General features: G+C 30.1%; 1 protein-coding gene across 1 annotated transcript in view; it reads right to left on the bottom strand.

Annotated features, from left to right (window-relative positions):
- Positions 1–2,729: 2,729 nt before the first annotated feature.
- LOC149077158 (uncharacterized) overlaps positions 2,730–19,207 on the bottom strand; it is a 30,552-nt gene continuing 14,074 nt past the window's right edge. Inside the window, exons 4-12 of the mRNA XM_089242350.1 lie at positions 17,061–17,206; positions 13,944–14,203; positions 12,648–12,724; positions 10,028–10,082; positions 9,904–9,930; positions 8,986–9,231; positions 7,451–7,454; positions 5,305–5,628; positions 2,730–3,911 (exon numbers count right to left, since the gene is read on the bottom strand). Coding sequence (XP_089098476.1) covers positions 3,673–3,911; positions 5,305–5,628; positions 7,451–7,454; positions 8,986–9,231; positions 9,904–9,930; positions 10,028–10,082; positions 12,648–12,724; positions 13,944–14,203; positions 17,061–17,206 — 1,378 coding nt within the window. The 3' untranslated portion in view covers positions 2,730–3,672. The remainder of the gene's footprint in view (positions 3,912–5,304; positions 5,629–7,450; positions 7,455–8,985; positions 9,232–9,903; positions 9,931–10,027; positions 10,083–12,647; positions 12,725–13,943; positions 14,204–17,060; positions 17,207–19,207) is intronic.

Consider the following 19,207-nt stretch of genomic DNA (forward strand, 5'->3'; position numbering starts at 1 on the left):
GCATGCTGCCATACATAGGGCAAGGATCTGACAGCTCTTATTAAATTAAAAGAGAAGAAGATAAATCTTCACACCTCAATAAAACATATTATAAATGGAACAATAAATTATATTCAGTCTTTAAAAGTGAGTAACACACCAGGCCTTGAATCCTTGAATACAAATCACTTAAGAGCGCATTATTCTCGTGTTTGATAATGCATAGTTAGAAAAAATTGATGTTTCATGCGACTTTCTAACTCATCAGAAACTATAAATTTACTAAATATTCACTCATAGACATCACCCAGTCTCAGAGCATGTAACGCAATATCTTCTCATAGATATAGCATCACAAAAACCAGTTTAGAATCCATATGTGAAAAAAAAGCCTAGCTAGCCTTCTCTTTCTCCCTCCCTCCCCTAATTACTGCACACTGATGCAGAAAGCGAAGCCACATTATAAATAACCTCTGCTGTCTGTTGAAACTTAATTCTAAAAGGTGTGATAGTTTTTAGTTAATTTCTGTCCAGAGAAACATATTCACTGAAAAAAGTTACAGGATCTAGAACATTGGTGGGGGTATAACAATAACAAATATGTGTTTGTAATAATGCACCATGGCATTCAGAAGTCTTTTGCTAAATGCAATTATGTCTGTAGCGCCAACTCATTCACATGCACTGCACTGACCTTGACATATGTAAAGCACAAGAAAGATATTTACTGACACCTGTAACTGAAATTTGTTCAGCAATAGTGAGCTTTTATTGTTTCGTTTTTGTTTTTGGATGGATCAAAAGTGTTTTGACAAATACAGTTTAATCAAATATGGAAGTAATTAATTCTTATTTAATATAAATTTATAGTAGGACTAGCTATAATACCCTGTGCTGCCTGGGTTTTTCCCATATACTGGCAGCATTAAAGGAGTAACAAACCACAGTAAAGGCATACACATGTCTAAAATGCATTGTTACAGAACCACAGTGGCCAAAATAAACATTCCAAAAGTCATTGTTGTCACCCAAAAACCATTGTTGCTCGACAGTTTTTTTTTTACATTTGCCCTGCTCTGATAAACTTTTAATGCAGCCTATCCTTCAAGTCAAGTCTTGTTTGGTATATTTGCAAAGTTTGCCAGAGATTGTCTAAAATTGCAGATTTGAATAGAGAACATACACACACAATCAATTTTATATAGATAGATAATCCTGAACACAAAAAAACTCAGTGTAAATAAAAAAATATTCTGTGGATTTTTTTTGGGAAAACGTATTTCAAGCTGTTTCATAAGAGTTAGACAATCATGTTTAATAATCTCAGATACCTATAAAAAGTTTATTTCAGTATAATCAAAGAAGACAACAGATAGGATAGACAAAACAATCAAAATGCAAGCAAAGAGAGATCCCCAAAATGTTCACTAGGTGAAAAACTGGATGAATTCATTTTAAAACACAAACTGAATGTGAGTGTATCACTTTTAAAACATTGGTGAAACATTATGGGCCAGTTTGATTGTGTTGTAAGTGAAAAATAATTGGTATTACTTAATCACAGAAGGGAAAAGAATTATGCCAATCTTCCTATTGCCAGAGAAATAGTCCAAGGAGAAAAAAATTATATATAATACACCATATGAGATATTATAGGCTCCTATAGGTAGTTATAAGGTAATTATTAAGATATTATTGGTTCTTACTGTTAAACACGAAGGCAAAAGTGGGATGCTTTTCTGCTAATGGTGCTGATACTCTTTACCTTTTAAAAAAAAGCAACACAAAAGACAAGGGTTTCGTTATAAAAATATATGTTATAACCACATATCCTCCATTAAGATATGACACATGCTGCTCTTACCATTATCTCAGCACAACAATGACCATAAATTAAATATAGCTTAAAAGTTATTAGACATTAACCTGAAAAGCAACAAAAATTAGAGTTTTATGGGGTGGCAAAATAAGAGCCATAACTTTAATACCATCAAGCACTTATAGATTGAGTTCAATTGACAAGTTGGAGAAAGAAATAACAATCGAATCTCATTGTAATGAACTCCAAGAGACTGGAGAAATCACTTCGCTATAACGAAATTTCGTTATACAGGAATTCCAGATTTTTGCATTGTTCATGTGTAAGCTTATCTGGGGAATTAGAAAAGTGTTTGTTAAAAGAGATTTTTTTCACTATAACACGGTATTCATTAAAACAGGATTTGACTATTTAAATTTGATGGAGTTTTTTTTTAATTATGGGGATAAAATACCAATGGGACAAACTCATTGAATCTATACCAAAACATAGCAAGTAGTTTTACAATCTAAACTGCTCTCAACGAAGTATTGACTTATTATACCTTGTTATGGTGCTCAATGCATGACTTATTTTATTAATTAGTAGGCATTTGCTCTCTTGTTTGTTTGTGCCAAAAGAGTTTTGAGCCAACATAAAAGTAAATTAATTTTTTTAATTCAAAACGTTTAGATATGCAAATTTTTGTTCGTAATAGTTTGTAACGAGATTCAGTGTTTATGTTTCATAGAATAGATTTCATTAAAGAATTCAAATAAAAATTTTGTCTACATATTTATGGTTATCAAAACACTTGAGCACTACTATAAAAGTACAGAAACCCAACTGATTGCATTGAAAAAGTATTAATATACTCATTTCACATATAAATAACCAAAATCATACAAAAAAATTGATTGCAAAAAATCAAGTTTTAAAAATTCACAAATGTAATTTATTTTTTAAAAAGTGAATGAGAGAAAAATTGTATATATATAACACCCATTACAGTTTGAGGCACAGTCAAAAGTAAATAATGGACACAACACCAGTTAAGCAGCACAATCTATTATAAACTTTACAAGCAAATAACTTTTATGCTTTACATATCTAGTCAATTATAAGCTGATACATGATACAGGCTACTACTACTACTAAACCACACATGCATCTTGTACATATTCCTTTGTGGAACGTCTAATGAATTGGTTGATGTTGGAATGTGTGTACATGTTGTGAAATTGATGTGAAGTTTGTTCCTGTGTAATGCTTGCTGACATACGCTTTTCTAACTATGAGTGAAGTGTAATAATTTAACATTTGTATCCTTATAGGCTTGTTGCATTCTGTGGCATGACTTTTTAATGAGGAGATCGGCTCACATTTGCACCTCGAAGTTGGGCATGATACAGGCTCTTCAAACGAGGGGGGGGGGGAAATCAGTTTATATTTTATTTTTTTTATGGAAATATTTGAAATTTTTTTCAAAGGTTTCATCGGCCAACGGTAGGCACAAGCACTTTGTGCCCCTTTCTTAGAGTACGCCTCTGTTACTGAAGGTATGAAAAGTGAACAGGTGCAGGGAAGAGAATGTCCAGCTTTGCCCTCCCACTTATGCCAGTGATACAATTTTCCGCTGAATGCAAAATCACTCCAACCCACCCGCATCTGTATCCACCTATGTAGTCAATGAATTTTGATCAACAGAATGATAGCCGTTCAATGCTTCTTTTTTGTTTTTTTGCAAAATTTCGAGTCGAAAAAGCTTTGATGACAAGCATAATACTAAAAAAATGAAATTAATCATCTATGTGTTTCAGACTGCACAGACAGAAAAATTAAAAATATACAATGTTCAGTTTCCATCTATATTATTTATACAGTACTTCAACATTTCAGTTCTCATTTATTTTAATATGAGTCACCAAATGCCTCTTCAAATTGCTCTGGTTGATAAATCGCTTCAAACAGTAAGAACATTCAAATGGCTTTTCTCCAGAATGAACTCGCATGTGCATTTTGAGATTATGTTTCCACTTTGATGAATATGAACACAAAGAACATTGAAAAATTTCTTGGGTTTGCATTCCGGGAAAAAAGCAGAAATTCTTTTTTAAAGTATCATCAGCCATGTCTGAAATTGGGGAAAAAATAATGTTATTACATTGCAAATTTTAAAAGAAAATTAATAATGGTTGTATAAGTATGAATGAAGTTTTAGATTGTTTTACTTATAATGCTACTAAAAATAAATGAAAATTTTCTGAATGTAATACATTGCTTTAGAGAGAGAGAGAAAAATTAGCAAACAAAATACTGACATAATTTGAAGATAATTTTTTTTACTATATAGTGTATTTATTCTCAATTACAATAACTTATTACAAACTTCATACATGGAAAAGAGAAAAAAAAATTAAAAGCTTTCACAGAAGAAAAAGGTAACAGGAATTTTTGTGTACGATAAACAAAGATTCAGACAAAATAGATGAAAAATAATCTACTATTGACAACTCAATTATACGAACAAATCATATGGTAAGATTCAAGAGATTATGCGATCTACAAAATGACAAAATATATAAATTTTATTTATCAATGAAATAGCATCTATTTATTATTTTAATGTGTTTTGCAAACTTGAAATGGATAAGAGAAGGACTATAATTACCACATAACAATTTTTTCTTTAAGTTAAATTTTTATATTGTACAGTGAAACATAAATGCAATGATACTCAATAATAATGATAAAGTCTACAATATTTTTTTCAAATCTTGTTTGGAATTACTTCTAGTCTAATGTTAAACTCCTCTCAATACAACAATATCTTTTACTATGATAAATCCTTTATAATATTTTTGAGGAGCCACTGAAACTGATACAGCAATATTTTTTTAATATTTCACTGAAAAAATCACATGTAATTAATTAATTTTTGAATTCCTCAACAGGTAATTTTTTTAGTGTACTTAATAATATCGGTATTTTACACTATCTACCCTCCGAAAATGTTATTGAAATTGAAGTGAAGCTACTTGCTGTGTAGTGGAAAAAGTGTTGTGTCCTGAATCACTTTAAAGCCTAAAATTTTATGAATCAACGAATCTATTCAATTTTTTTTTGTTGGGAATAAACACATAAATTTTATGGTGGTATTAATGCCATTTCAAAAGAGATGCAGCAGTAGCGTAAATATGGCGGTGACTGATGATAAAGCTACCTCTGGATATCACAATAAGCACTCTACAAAGATATTTTGGTCCAACATGGTATAGTTATATCGAGGTTTCACAGCATATCATGTTCCTTGGAGTATGTGCTACATCATCACATGCACTACCCCCTTTCAATATAGTCAATGAATTTCAATCAACAGAATGAGTCTTCGAGTGTGTTTTTTTCGCTAAAGGTCAGATCAAGCTTAATATTTTAAAAGAAAAGAAATCTGTTTCAGAGAGTAGAGCAAAAAAAATTGAATACACACCAAAATTCAGTTTTTGTCACTATTATTTATATGATACTTCAACTGAAATTCTTATGCATTTCCATATGAGTCAGTACGTGCCTCTTTAAATGGCTTTGGTTGACAAATCGCTTTGAACAATAAGAGCATTCAAATGGCTTCTCTCCAGAATGAATTCTCATGTGCATTTTGAGATTAGACTGATTAACAAATCGCTTCAAACAATAAGAACATTCAAATGGCTTTTCTCCAGAATGAATTCTCATGTGCATTTTGAGATTGTGTTTCCACTTTGATGAATATGAACACGAAGAGCATTGAAATGTCTCTTGAGCTTTTATTCCCGGATGATTGCAGAAACAGTTTTTTGAAGTATCAGCCTTTTCTAAAATTCAAGAAAATAAATACTGCATTATCAATATATAAAAAAATTAAAATGTAATGGTATAATGTTACAAAATATAAATTTTATTTTCAACAAAAAATAAATAAAAAGAAATTGCGTATGATAAACAAAGCTTCAAAAGACAGACAAATTCAGACAAAATACATGAGAAATTATCTATTTTTGCCAAATGAATTGGATTGGTGAAAAGAACAGTACTAGTCCGAAACCCTCAATTCAAGCTAATCAAGCTCAAAGGTTCACAGTTCTGCAGGATACAACCCGATGACTGAATGCAGCTTAACTTTTTAGCTGCTTTTAAACTGCCTGTTAATGCAGTCATGAGTCATTAAAATAGTTTGGTTATTCTAACAAATTAAGTCAAATTATGGATACACACAAGTACTGTTCTTCACCTGAAGTATGTTTTTGTCAGTTAGGGAATAATGAACTTCACACACTATCTGAAAAGTCACTTTTATTGCACAAAAAAGTAGTGTAAAACGTAAAGTAATAATTAAAGTAATTTTTTTAGTGTAGTAAGTAAGAAGATTATAAAAAAAATAAGTTGAATTTAAAAAAAATTCAAGCATTTATTAAGCGTTGTCATCTTCCATGTTAGAGGTGGTCTTTCACAAATAGATGTTTTGATAAAAATCAGTTACTCCTGTGAATGTTTATCGCTCAAACTTCTTTTATATCTTGAATTTTCTTATTGTTGGCAACAGATCCCTCAAAGGCTTTTCCAGTGGGTAGCCCTCACTCAACCCGATTCTTGTAAAATTTGAACATTCTGGAACTTAGTCCATCAATGTAGTCTTACAGTGCCACATACCCAGGCGTTTCACATTAGTATAAACAAAACTTTTATATTCTGACATAGAAAAAGCACGATCTTATTGGTTGTCTCTGATGGGTTTTGGAACTTTTTTGGAAATGGTAGACCACCAATCTTTGAAATTGATCACATCTTTGTGAGTAACCAGCTTAACGATAAAAGGTCTGGAATTTTTTCTCGTGCCGACAATATCAAGTCAGCATATTCATCCAGGAGGTGGATTCAATCAAGCTTTTTTATGTTTCTTTCAATGGTACTGAAATCTATCACATGAAAGGAACAAATTTCACCCAAGGGAAATTGGCAAACTTTCTTGAAATGATTTTCTACTTGTTTAGCTACTACAAATCCCTCTTTGGCACAATTTCTATTTTGTCCGGAGCAACCAACAGAAAATAGATGAAGCTCCTTGACTGAATCAAGAATTTTTGTGGATGTAAGTCCTGTAGAAAAGTGCATATACTTTATTCGAGCCTTTTGTCGCTGGCACTTCATGATAAACATAACAGTGGCTTATATTTTTGTTTATATTGTGAATTTCAAAGGTATTTACCCACAGGTTGATGACAGTAAAATACCTCTTGCATGGTACAGTAAAACTTGTCTTCAACAGAATCACAAGAAACCAAGATTTTTTCTGTTAAACACAGGTTTCTACTTAATATAGGTTCAATTTAAATAACATGTAGAATTATGTAGCAATCTCATATGTAACTGAAATAAAATAAAAATAAATTGAGAATAAAGCAAATAATTTAAAAATAGATTTAAAAAGTAAATAAATTAAAAATAGATTTAAAAAGTAAATAAATTAAAAATAGATAAAGTAAATAACATTAAAAAAATAAAATAATGTAATTTACATTATTTGCTCTATAATTACTAAATAGTTATTGTTTGATACAATTTATTAATCATTAAAAACATACTTATTCACTTTAATGTTACAGTATATACAGTACATTGCATACATTAACTGCTTGCCTTGCTGAAGTGAGTAAAAAATTAAAAACTATAAAGTAATATCTCGGCTTATGAATTTTTATGCTAAGATTTTTTTCATGATTTTGCTCAGATGGATGCATAGGATGCAATATAAAACAGCTGAATTTTAACACCAATCATCATCAGATAATTACTGTCACTCAATCTCGATTTACTTATGTCCTCCAGCTTGGAATCTCTTTCCAGATGTACCTACACTTCCCTTTCTGAACGTTTTTAAACCATTTTATGTAAAATGAAGGATTCAACTAATAGAACATACATCAAAAAAAGCCTGTGTTTTCAGAGAGCGGTTTCTTTCAGTGTAAGACTCTGATCATCAAACTCAACAGTCTGGACATTCTAGGAGCTCATCTTTTTTATCTGAGCGTATTGGACACAGAAATAAGCTGATCAAATCACAAATGGATAGGGACATCTATGAACTCGACTGGGTTGTGTCAACATCAGCTTTAGTAGACTAGAGCTGGTGTTGGTTGTGTGTGTATACATTTGTATAAAATAAAAAGATCTTCAAATATATCTCATCTTCCTGTAGATTCTTACTTATCCAACTTTGAAGCTGTTCATTTGAGCCTTCGGTCAGTTTTTGTCTTTTTCACAGCGTTCCTTCGGTGTCTTAAAAAACTTATCTTCAAGTTTTGGGCAAAACCTGGAACGAATCATATGATTTTCTACGGAAACCTATGGGAAATCACATTTCAGATTACAAAGATTTCAGCAAACCGATGTGATACCGAAATGAATCGCCTTCGTTAGCAGAGGTATTGCTGTATCGTAAATAAATTTTCCTTTCTTTCAATAGTCATAGTTTCCTGTATGCAGTTCACACACTTCATTGCCTGACTAACAGTAAACAAGTTTGCTTCAGAAATCATACTAAGCATGTCTCGGGCATTATGTGGTAAAGCAAAAGTTTGCAGTTCTTTCAAGGTTTTTACAGCATCTATATAAGATTTTGCCCTACGCACTGTTGCTCTTCTAAATTGACATTTATCTCTTCATTCCTTTTTTTCTTCTTTTTCTAAAATTTTCAATGAGAACGTCAATATTGGTGATGTCAGGTTCAGTTTGTATATTGCCTATATTTATGTAATCTTCAGCATCAGGGCCTGTAGCTAGGATTAATGTTGGGGGGGGGGGGGGGGTAAAAATGTTGGGGGTAATGTTGGGGGGTGATAATTTTATCATTTTATATGAAATGGATAAGAGTAGAAGGATCATAATTACTACATAACAATTTTTTTAAGTTATATCTTACATCATGTTTCTTGGAATGTGTGCTGCATCAACAAATGCACCACTTAATTCCACCACTAATCAATGAATTTCAATCAAGAAAATCAGAATCAAATTGAATTTTTTTTTTTTTTTGCTGTCAGATCAGGCTTAATATTACAAAAAAAATGAAATTATTCATCTATGTGTTTCAAGAGAGTAGAGCACAAAATAATAGTGAATTGAAAATACACAAAAAATTCTGTTTTTGCCAACATTATTTATATGCTAATTCAACTGAAATTCTCATTCATTTCCATATGAGTCAGTATATGCCTCTTGACATGGCTCTGATGAGCAAACCGCTTCAAACAATAAGAGCATTCAAATGGTTTTTCTCCAGAATGAATTCTCATGTGGGTTTTGAGATTATGTTTCCACTTTGATGAATACGAACACAAAGAACATTGAAACCTCCCTTGAGTTTTCATCCCAGGATAAATGCAGAAATCATTTTCTGAAGTATCATCAGCCATCTCTAAAAATTAGGGAAAAAAATAGTGTTATGAAATTGTGAATAAAAAATTATTTAAAGCATAATGATACAAGTGCAAATGAGTTTTTTTGTAAACTTGAAAACCCATATAACTTTCTCAAAAGCAATAAATTGTTTTAGAGAAAAAAATACTGAATTATACATAATTATAATTGTCAAGTATTTCCTGCCATATATTTCATTACTGGTCACAATACTTTATTACAGAAACATCATACATAGAATTTTCAGAAGATGAAAAGTAATAAGAATTCATGTATGTCAAATAAAGCTTAAGAAAAAATAGGGGAAAAATAATCTACTATCGACAACACTCAATTATACAGATAGATCATATGGTTGGATCAGGGAGATTCTGAGATTTCCTAAATGACAAAATATATAAATTTCATTCACATCAATGGAATGACCTCTATTCACCTGAATGCATTTTCCAAACTTGAAATGCACGAGAAAAGAAGGACCATAATTACTACATAACAATTCTTTCATCTCAAGTTACATCTTTATATTGTTTACATCATGTTTCTTGGACTATGTATTGCATCAACACATGCACTATGCCTTTCCATAATCAAATTAAACTTTCACATAATTTTAGTTGTCTTTCATTCTACAAACATATCTTTATTGGAAAGGATTCAAAAATTATTAATACCCCATCTCCAAATACTTTTAATATAACCTAAAAAAGTATTAAAAAATAATATGATAAATATTATTGCTATTCTTAATTAAATTTTATTTTTCAAAATAAAAATAACATGTATATATTTACATACTTCATTAGCAGCAGTGTCACAAGTCTCTAAAAGTACTGTTTTAAAAGCGTAAGAGCTGCAATGATTTTTAAAAAAATGTGGTTTATGATGATAAATATTTATATCTTTATCTTTATAAATATATTTATAAAGATAAAATGTACAAAATATATATCTCAGGGTTTTTTTTTTCACTCTAACTCCTTAAAATAAAGATCTCATTTCCCTTACTCTCATGTTGTATAACATGTGATACCATACATTTATAAATATAAACATGTACAGCATATGTTATGGCTAAACACCAAAGTCCCGCCAATTTATAAAGTGGCCTAGAATTTGTTGGTCAATTTACAGTAAAACATAAAAATTAAAAATTTACATATAGGAACACCTTTTGCCATTTTTATAGCCAAACCTATAACAAAATAGTTTTTCTATATAAATACTTGATAACAATGGACAAATTAATTTCACTGCTTAAGTTTTATTTCTAATTAGGTAAGAATCTGTGGGTGTCTCAGCCCTCATTAATTTCATGAATATAATAATCACAGGGCTGAAAAAATCTAGTGAGAAAAGTGTATTAAGTTACGATTAAGTTTTGAACACACTGCTCTTTTCATGTCCTTGTATGAGGAGGGTTAAAGTCAGAGTGGCGCAAGTCAATTTTCAACAATTCTGACTCTAGTCCAGAAATGTAATCTAGAAGTGCTAAGCTGTTGAAAGAAAAAAAATTAACTAAGCATCAGCTTCAATAGTTTGCCACTAGATTGTGAAATCAAAAGCTTTTTAACATGAGACTCTTCAACAAAAATTTTAGTAAAACCTTCTACTCAAAATAAGGATTACTAACTTACACCATTATGACTTCAACCCCCTGATATTGAGGCAACCGTAAAATTTTATATTTTATACCACATTTCTTTGCCTGTTTGATGTGGTCTTTATATTATGAAAAAACTTAATTTTGGAAGCTGGATGCACTTATTCTGCTGTAATACATGTCATAAATTACTGTTTTAAAAAACAATCAACAAAATAAATTGAATATTAATATTGTGCACTGAATAATCTTAAAATACCAATTAATTTAAACTATGCAAACTATATAAAATTGGTTTCAAGCATTTAGAACAAATTTTTTGACAAATACTTGTCTGCAGAATATAAGAAAATAGTAATTGCATGAAAGTTATATTTCATTCTGGAAAGGTGCTAAAGGCAAACAATTTGTTTTTTATGTAATTTTTTATTTCAACTAACAGTGACATTCATGCCAAGAAATAGTTTTTTTTTTTCTAAAAAAAAAGGGGGGGGGGAGAGTTAACCAATAATTTATCAAAATCTGACATTAAAACTTCATAACACATTTGGAATATTTCTGTCACATATTGCAGTTCCTATGAGGGAGGGACATTATTTACTCAAGTATTAACTTGAAAACTTCACTTGAGCAAATATCGGAAACTTCAAATGAACAAGAGAAGAATTTTCCAAGGAATGTTTTGCAAGTAAATCTGAATGAAATTTCTATACTTGATGATGAAAAATGGTGTTATTCCAACAAGTGTTGGAAGAAAAACAAAATTTGATCAACATTGGGCACAAAAAATTTATTTTAAAAACATAATTCAAATTCTCACATTGAACAAATATCATATTACATAACAAATAAAAAAATTATCACACAAGGAAGCTTCTTCAAATGTCTACAGTCTTTTCTTTCTATTGAGCACACAACAATGTTGAAAATAAAATATCTTTTGCCATGAAAATTTATGTAAACTCATTTTTATATTCTCTAGTAAGAATTATTTCTTAAATTTTTTCATATGTGTATGTTTGCTTGTGTATACATTTACATGCATGCATATACACACACATTGTTAAATTTAACTGATGAAGAAATAAAAAGTATTATAAATAATTATTTTTCTCATTGCATGTAATATCACATATGAGTCAGCATATGTTTGTTTCTATTGCTATGGTTTATAAATCGTTTTAAGCAAGTAGAACACTCATAAGGCCTTTCTCCAGAATGCACTCGCATATGGGTTTTAAGGTCCCATTTCCATTTCGATGAATATGAACACATAGAACATTGGAATCGTTTCTTGGTTTTCAACTCTTGATGAAAATAGTAAGTACCATAAAACAGTGCTACAAAGAAAAAAAATCAAGCTTAAAAAGCATAATCAATTTTTTTTCAAAATTATATGAACATAATATACACTGAAAATGCTACTTTTCTCAATAAATCAAAGGTTTTATTTTCCCAAAAATCCGTTTTATTCTTAGATACACTAAAATTGAGATCAGTTTCAGTCAGGGAATATTAATATAAAATATTTGTGTAACACTAAATAATAATAATAAAGTTATGAATCTACATATATTTGGCCATTGATAAAGAAAAAAAGGAAAAAGATTATTTCTCTCTAATGCGTTTTTAAGAAAACCATGTAGATCAAAGATAATCATCGCTCATTTTCATATGAGTCATCATGTGTTTCTTCAGATTACTGTTACTGGTGAATTTCTTTGAGCACATGGAACACTGGAAGGGCCTTTCCCCAGAATGAACTCGCATGTGAGTATCAAGATTGCATTTCCAGTCAGATGAATATGAACATACTGAACATCTAAATCGTTTTTTGTTTTTCGGCTCATGATGAAATCTGTGAGCATATCTGGAAGAACTGTCAAACTTTTCTACAAAGAAAATAATTTTAATGATTAATTTATGCAATGGTATTCAGATAAAAAAGTAAACATATTGCTAGAAATAGTAGAAATACAAATAAGTTAAATATAATAAAGATCTACATAATATAATTAAACAAAATAGGCAGCAAAAAAATATGTTAATAGTCCATGAGTACTTCAAACAAAATTTCTTGATTTCATATAAATCATCCCATGTTTCCTCATGTTACTGTCACATGTGAAACACTTGTACCAAATGGAGCACTCATACTGTTTTTCTCTGGAATGCACCGACAAATGGATCTTAAGATCATAATTCCTTTTAGATGAGTAGGAGCACAGACAACATTGGAAAAGTTTCTTGTTTATGGATTCACGATGAGGATGACAACTGCTATCAGAAGCAGCAAAATATATCTCTATAAAGAAAAAGATTTCAATAGGAAAAGAGAAACTGCTATTTGACTTTATTTGGTATAAGTGCAAAACATTCATAAAATGTTATCATTTAGCAATCCCTCCATTCTTTCTTTCAACATTCACTGTGAAATTAGTTTAATGACTTGTGGACTGAATTTTCATTTTGTCTGAGGTGAATTTTACCAAGCTCCATAGTTTGAAGCTTGTTTTGAATGCAGCTTCTATATATCTATACAAATTTTGTATTTTTTCTCTTATGAAAGTTCATAAATAGCTTCCAGGCAAAAAATGTAAAATAATCACTGAAATTAAGATATGTAAAATTACTTCACCATCTTTCCCAAACTAGAGAAAAAAATTGTTCTGATCAGTTGGAATACCACCAATAGTATGCTAGTATGCATCATTTTCATAATTAAATAGATGTTTCAAATGCTTAAAAACGTAAAAATTTTCCAACAATCACACAAATTACTTTTCAATAAGTATAAATAATGAATATTTTATAAATGATTCTAATGGATAACGCTTATAATATTAATGAAAGTAATAAGATAGCCACAAAACGCCTTTGCCATATTTAATAGGAAAAAATATAAACAAAAAATGCTGGCATAAATATGTGAGCATCAAGGAAGTAGAAATAAAAAAGGAAGGAAATGCAAAAAATAAAATAAAAAACATAGCTTCTTTCTATGAACAAAAATACTGAAACTATAAAATTTGCTGGACCAACAAATGGTTTCATTTGAAAACTTTTTTCAGATCTAAAGATAATATATGCTCTACAATGAATTCAATTTCTTGAAAAATGAGTCAACATATGGCGTTTCAAGTCACTTTGATGCGAAAAGCTCTTAAAACAATAGTTGCATTCGTGTGGTTTCTCCCCATAATGCCTAAAAACATGAGTCCTCAAATTATCACTTCGTGGTGTGGAATAAGAGCACAAATGACACTGGTGTTTCTTTCCTTCATTTTTTCTTTTTTTTGCAGCAGCCTTATTTGAAGCTAAGTTTACGGAAGTTTTTTGAGAACATTTCTTTTTAAATTCTGTAACAAGAAAAAAATATTATTTGAGACAGCACATTAATTTCATTTTAAATTCAAATCAAAAAACTTTTTATTTCATTGGGAACAACAACATTTGTCTTCTTTTTCATTCATTCAAATGCAGAAACTCATAATTGTCATACAGACAACAAATATGAAATTGACAGCAATATTATAAGTGTGCATTCATTATGATCAAAATGTTAAATACCACTAAATGTTGAATCATTACATATAATACTTAAGAACTTCAATAGGCTTTTATATATTTTTTTCAACAAAATCTTTGATAAATTAAAATTATCTGTTTTATTTCATAAATATACAAATATTTTTCCACTTAGAAAAACTTGCATTCCAAAAATTGCACACAGATATACTAGAACCTTGAAAAGTATTGTGTGCAACTAAAATTACTACAGTCAAAATCTTAACAAAATTAACAGCAATGTTTTTTTTTTGTAATGATATTTTGTGCAAACATTATATTGACAAAGAATATAAACACGTTATCACAAGAGATTTATCAATTGTTGATAACATGCATTTGAGAAATATTTTGAACCTTATATTGAGAAAAAGAATTTCCAATATAATATAATGAACAACATTTCAAATTAAATTAATCAATACATATCTAAGTTTTCGTGTAAATATATCTGGCCTGTGAAAGACTTTCTGGAATGGAAATATTATGTTATTAAGGACATCAAAGCAACTTTAAGCAAACAAAAGATTGTTTTTGATCATTTCTTTGCTAATAAAAAATTACTACACAAAGTAGAAAAAATTCAGGAAAAATTCATTTCAGTTGTTGATAAAGCTGCCAATAATTTTGCTATAATTCTTAAAGTATTTTTTAAAGAGTTATTAATCAAAGAATATATGCACAATAATACATATGTCAAAGTAGATAGGCCTAATCAAGGAAATTCACAAAAGAAATCTTGCACATTTTAAAAACTTCTAATGACAATTTGAAATTTCCACATTTCTTCATCACTGTTGAGTTTCATAAATACCTGGTAAAATTTAGATATGTTACTTGTAATACCTACAGTTGTAGTCACAAAACAAAATTAAAATTTTTTCACATTCTTAAAAAAATTAATGAAATAAATAATGAAAACACTGGCTTCATTATAAATAATAATAAAAAAAAGCATTGGAATTTCTCAGGAATGGTAATTTGCAATCTATAGAAACATATGACTTTGAAAATCTGTTCACAAACATTCTTCATGGTGATATTTTACAAATTTGTGGATATTTAATAGAATAATACGGAAAAAATTGATTGGTTATGTCTACAAGTTTGCATTTTTGAGAACTACCTTTTTAATGGTATTAATCTTCAGGCAAATTACTGGCATTCCTATGGGAACTAGTTTTCCCCAGTGCCTTTGCTAATATTTTTCTGCACTATTATAAAAATCCAATTTGTGGAAAAATTTGTGGTTTTCAATGAATAGATGACACAATTATTTTCCGAGTTTTCATGAAAACTGTAATAAAATATATCCGAACACACTCCATCTAAAAAAACCCACGACAACCATATTTCAGCAAATTTTTTGGACTTGAAAATCAAAATTCACAACAGCACGGCTTTCATTGGTATTTGACAAAAAGAATGACTTCAAATTCAGAGTCAAAATTTTTTGACTAATTTTAATTCTGATATTAGCAAAATAATTTTAAAAAATGTCATTTTCTCTGAACTCATCAGAATAAAATTCATTCGTAATAACACTGGGGATTATTTTGATGCGATAGGCAACTTTAAGAAATCCATCGTTGAGTAATAGATTTGTACAGCTACCCGTCTTCACTTTCAAATATTTTCCACAGAGACAACACCGTGTGTTTTTTCATGAACTAAGAATAATAATTTTTGCTGTTTGAAAAGGGGTGAGCTTATTCTGCCTTAGGCACTAATATTGGTATGTTATTTGGTATTTATTGTATGTTTTATTTGGTATTTATTGAATGTTTTGTTTTAAAAAAATTTCTTTAATAAGATTTAAAATATTTGTACTATATACCGTTTTTCTTGCATTAGTTAGCAGCAGGGAAACCAGCATACTGGAAAATTTGAGTCCTAGATTTTGAAAAATTCTTAAATATCTTTATTATAAAAATCTAAATGCTGAATACATATTGTGATCGTTATCAAACCTCACTTTTTGTGGCAAACCAGAAACGGACTAAACACCAACATTCAAAAAGCTGGTGTCCCTTGAGTTTTACAGCATGCCGACAAATGCGGTGGGGGGGGGGGGGTGTAATACAGTATGTATATTTTTATTTTCCAATATTTTTTATTCTTTCAACATTTATAAGATCAAGAATGAAATTACTAAGATTAACTTGACAACATGGCATTCAGAATACACCAAGAGAACACTTGAATATTAATCAAAATTTTCAGATAAAAATGTTAATTCTTGGACCTCTGCTAATTATGAAACTCAACATCAGAAGTGCCAACTTTTGGAATCCAGAGGTACCCTACAAGACAGCGCAGATCACCCAATCAAAACATTCTTTTTTACCTTCTTCTGCAAAAAAGAAAAATTTAAGTGCTCCCCCCCCCCCTCCAGGAGGGCCCTACATACGCCTCTGAGCAGAATATAAAACAAAACATTTACCTCTCGTCTTGAAAAAGCAATAACTTTCATCAATTTCATCAATTTCAGAATTCATCAATTTTCTGATGAGAGGCAACTGTGTGTATTTTGTTTTCTATGTAATTTTTATGCTATCTGGAATGTTTTCAAGTTTCACTTTTAATACAATCATATCACAACAGCTTTAAATCACACAGTCAGCACACAACGACTGAATAGAGCTCATATTGACCAATCACAGGCACTGTAGCTGCCGTAACCTATGACAACCACAGCCGTTATTGCAAGACAGAATCCAGACTGTCCATGGCAAGGCAAACCAAACACAAAACAATTTGGAAGCATGGCTGAAGACAGCATGGATGATTTTGATGGCTGGAGAGAACTGTAATAAAAGGGACAGGGAAGTCTATATGTATATTCTGAATTTAGTGCTCTTGTAACAGAGAAATTTGCATGAGCTACCAAACTTGTTTTCGAAACATCACGCACAAAAAATTTCAGGTTTTTGGTCGATGCCAGACAAGTATGATTATCTCTGTGCACAAATAAATTCCCACAATGCACAAGCAGTGGTCACATGAGCGCTGTTTTGTGCAGGAACCGGTTTCATAAAGGGGAAAAACTCTTGTCCATGAAATACTGCGCAATTTTATGCATCCACGACCCCAAAGCATTCATAGAAAATGACATATATGAATTGTCGCTTGTAATTTTTCTGATGAAATCTATAGAAAAAATATAATTTTTGACTAAAATCAGGTGAAATTTCCAATAATTCTGGAAAATGAAAGGGAGGTTAAAAAATCTGGAGTCTCCCAACTAAATCTGGAGAGTTGACAGACCTGCAATATCAAAAGAAAAAAAGATTACTTATATAAATGATGAGAATACGTTAATAGCATTATAAATAATGGCTGGACAAATCTCCAAAAAAATTCAACTGTTTGACGTAAAATAATACATGCTCCAATCAATACTTTATATGCTACCGTCAGGTATATGGTTGAAAAATTACAAAATACATGCCTAGTCAAAGTTTTTACAAGCCCAGCGCATGTTGAGTAATAGACTTGTCCAGCCCTAACACATAATTACTTTTTTTCACTAAATTCATATGGATCATATACAAAATCTTATTTTCTCTCATTTTTTTATCAAATAACAAAAATTGAGCAAATTTTTTTCTCTTAATACAAAATTTTACAATTTCATTTGCACTTCGTTTTTATTAATTTGCTTCTTCAAGATATGCGGGTATACAAATTATGTAACCAAATTTTTCGACTGAAATATTATAGGACCTATAATTCTTATAATTTTTTTCTAACATAAAAAAATGTTTAACCATATGTTCTGTAATCTCTTTTCTCATATTAGCTTAAATTTTAATAAAATAAGGTATTTTTACAAAAGTTTTAAAGTAAAAAGATTTTTTTAATTTATTAATTTTTTTATCATAAGGAAACACTGCATTTTTCAAAAGAGACAATCCTATACGCATAAAATAAAATGGTTTTGAATTTTATGGCACTTCAGTCAAGAAAAAAATTAAAGAAGCAATGACAAGCATTAAATTGATGATACTTATTTTCTTGACCGAGTCAAATCAGCATCCAATTCACACATAAGACAGACACTGGCCTGGTTATATATAGTGAACACAAAAAGAAATTCAATATTAGAATTTTTTTTTTTATCAAACTAGGATCATTCAATTACTTATTTCAAAACTTCAATGAATTATTTTAGCGCCACTAATTTTTTCATAATTCACACAAAATGACATTTAAGTTTGCTTTTGAAATGAGAAACATCATGAATTTTAGAAACTGTCACACCCAGGAATAAAATTCTCTCACCAGAATCAGGATTTATTTTTCATTCGCTTGATATATATCACAAAATATATAAAAGGTATGTTAAAATATAACTAATTTGCTTTGAAAACTTTAGATACGTCTCACATTTGTTTATCACCAACTTTACAAAATATCAACCACTTATTCACGAAGATGAACCAAAAAATGACTTTTCAGGTTACTGTGACTGGCAAAAGTCTTTCCACAAATTTCACATTTGAATGGTCGCTCTCCATAATGTCTAGACAGGTGAGTTCTAAGATTATCACTCCTGTTAGTTGAGTATAGACACAAATGACACTGAAATTTGTCACCGATTCTTTGTTTATGGCTCCTGCTCCTCCGCATACCAATAGATTCAGGGGCTGTGGCTCCTGCTCCTCTGCATAGCAATAAATTGAGGGTCTGTGAAGTTTCCATACAATCTGAAAAATAAAAAAACTGAATCAGTAAACATGTCTATGTTCTTTGTTTTACGCGCTTTAATTCTTTTTTCTCCCCATAAACATATGGTATAGCCTGTA

Source organism: Pholcus phalangioides, unplaced genomic scaffold (assembly GCF_987345545.1).
Source record: "Pholcus phalangioides strain wild (caught in Gottingen) unplaced genomic scaffold, Ppha-v1.0 ptg000015l_1, whole genome shotgun sequence".
NCBI classification, from domain to species: Eukaryota; Metazoa; Arthropoda; class Arachnida; order Araneae; family Pholcidae; genus Pholcus; species Pholcus phalangioides.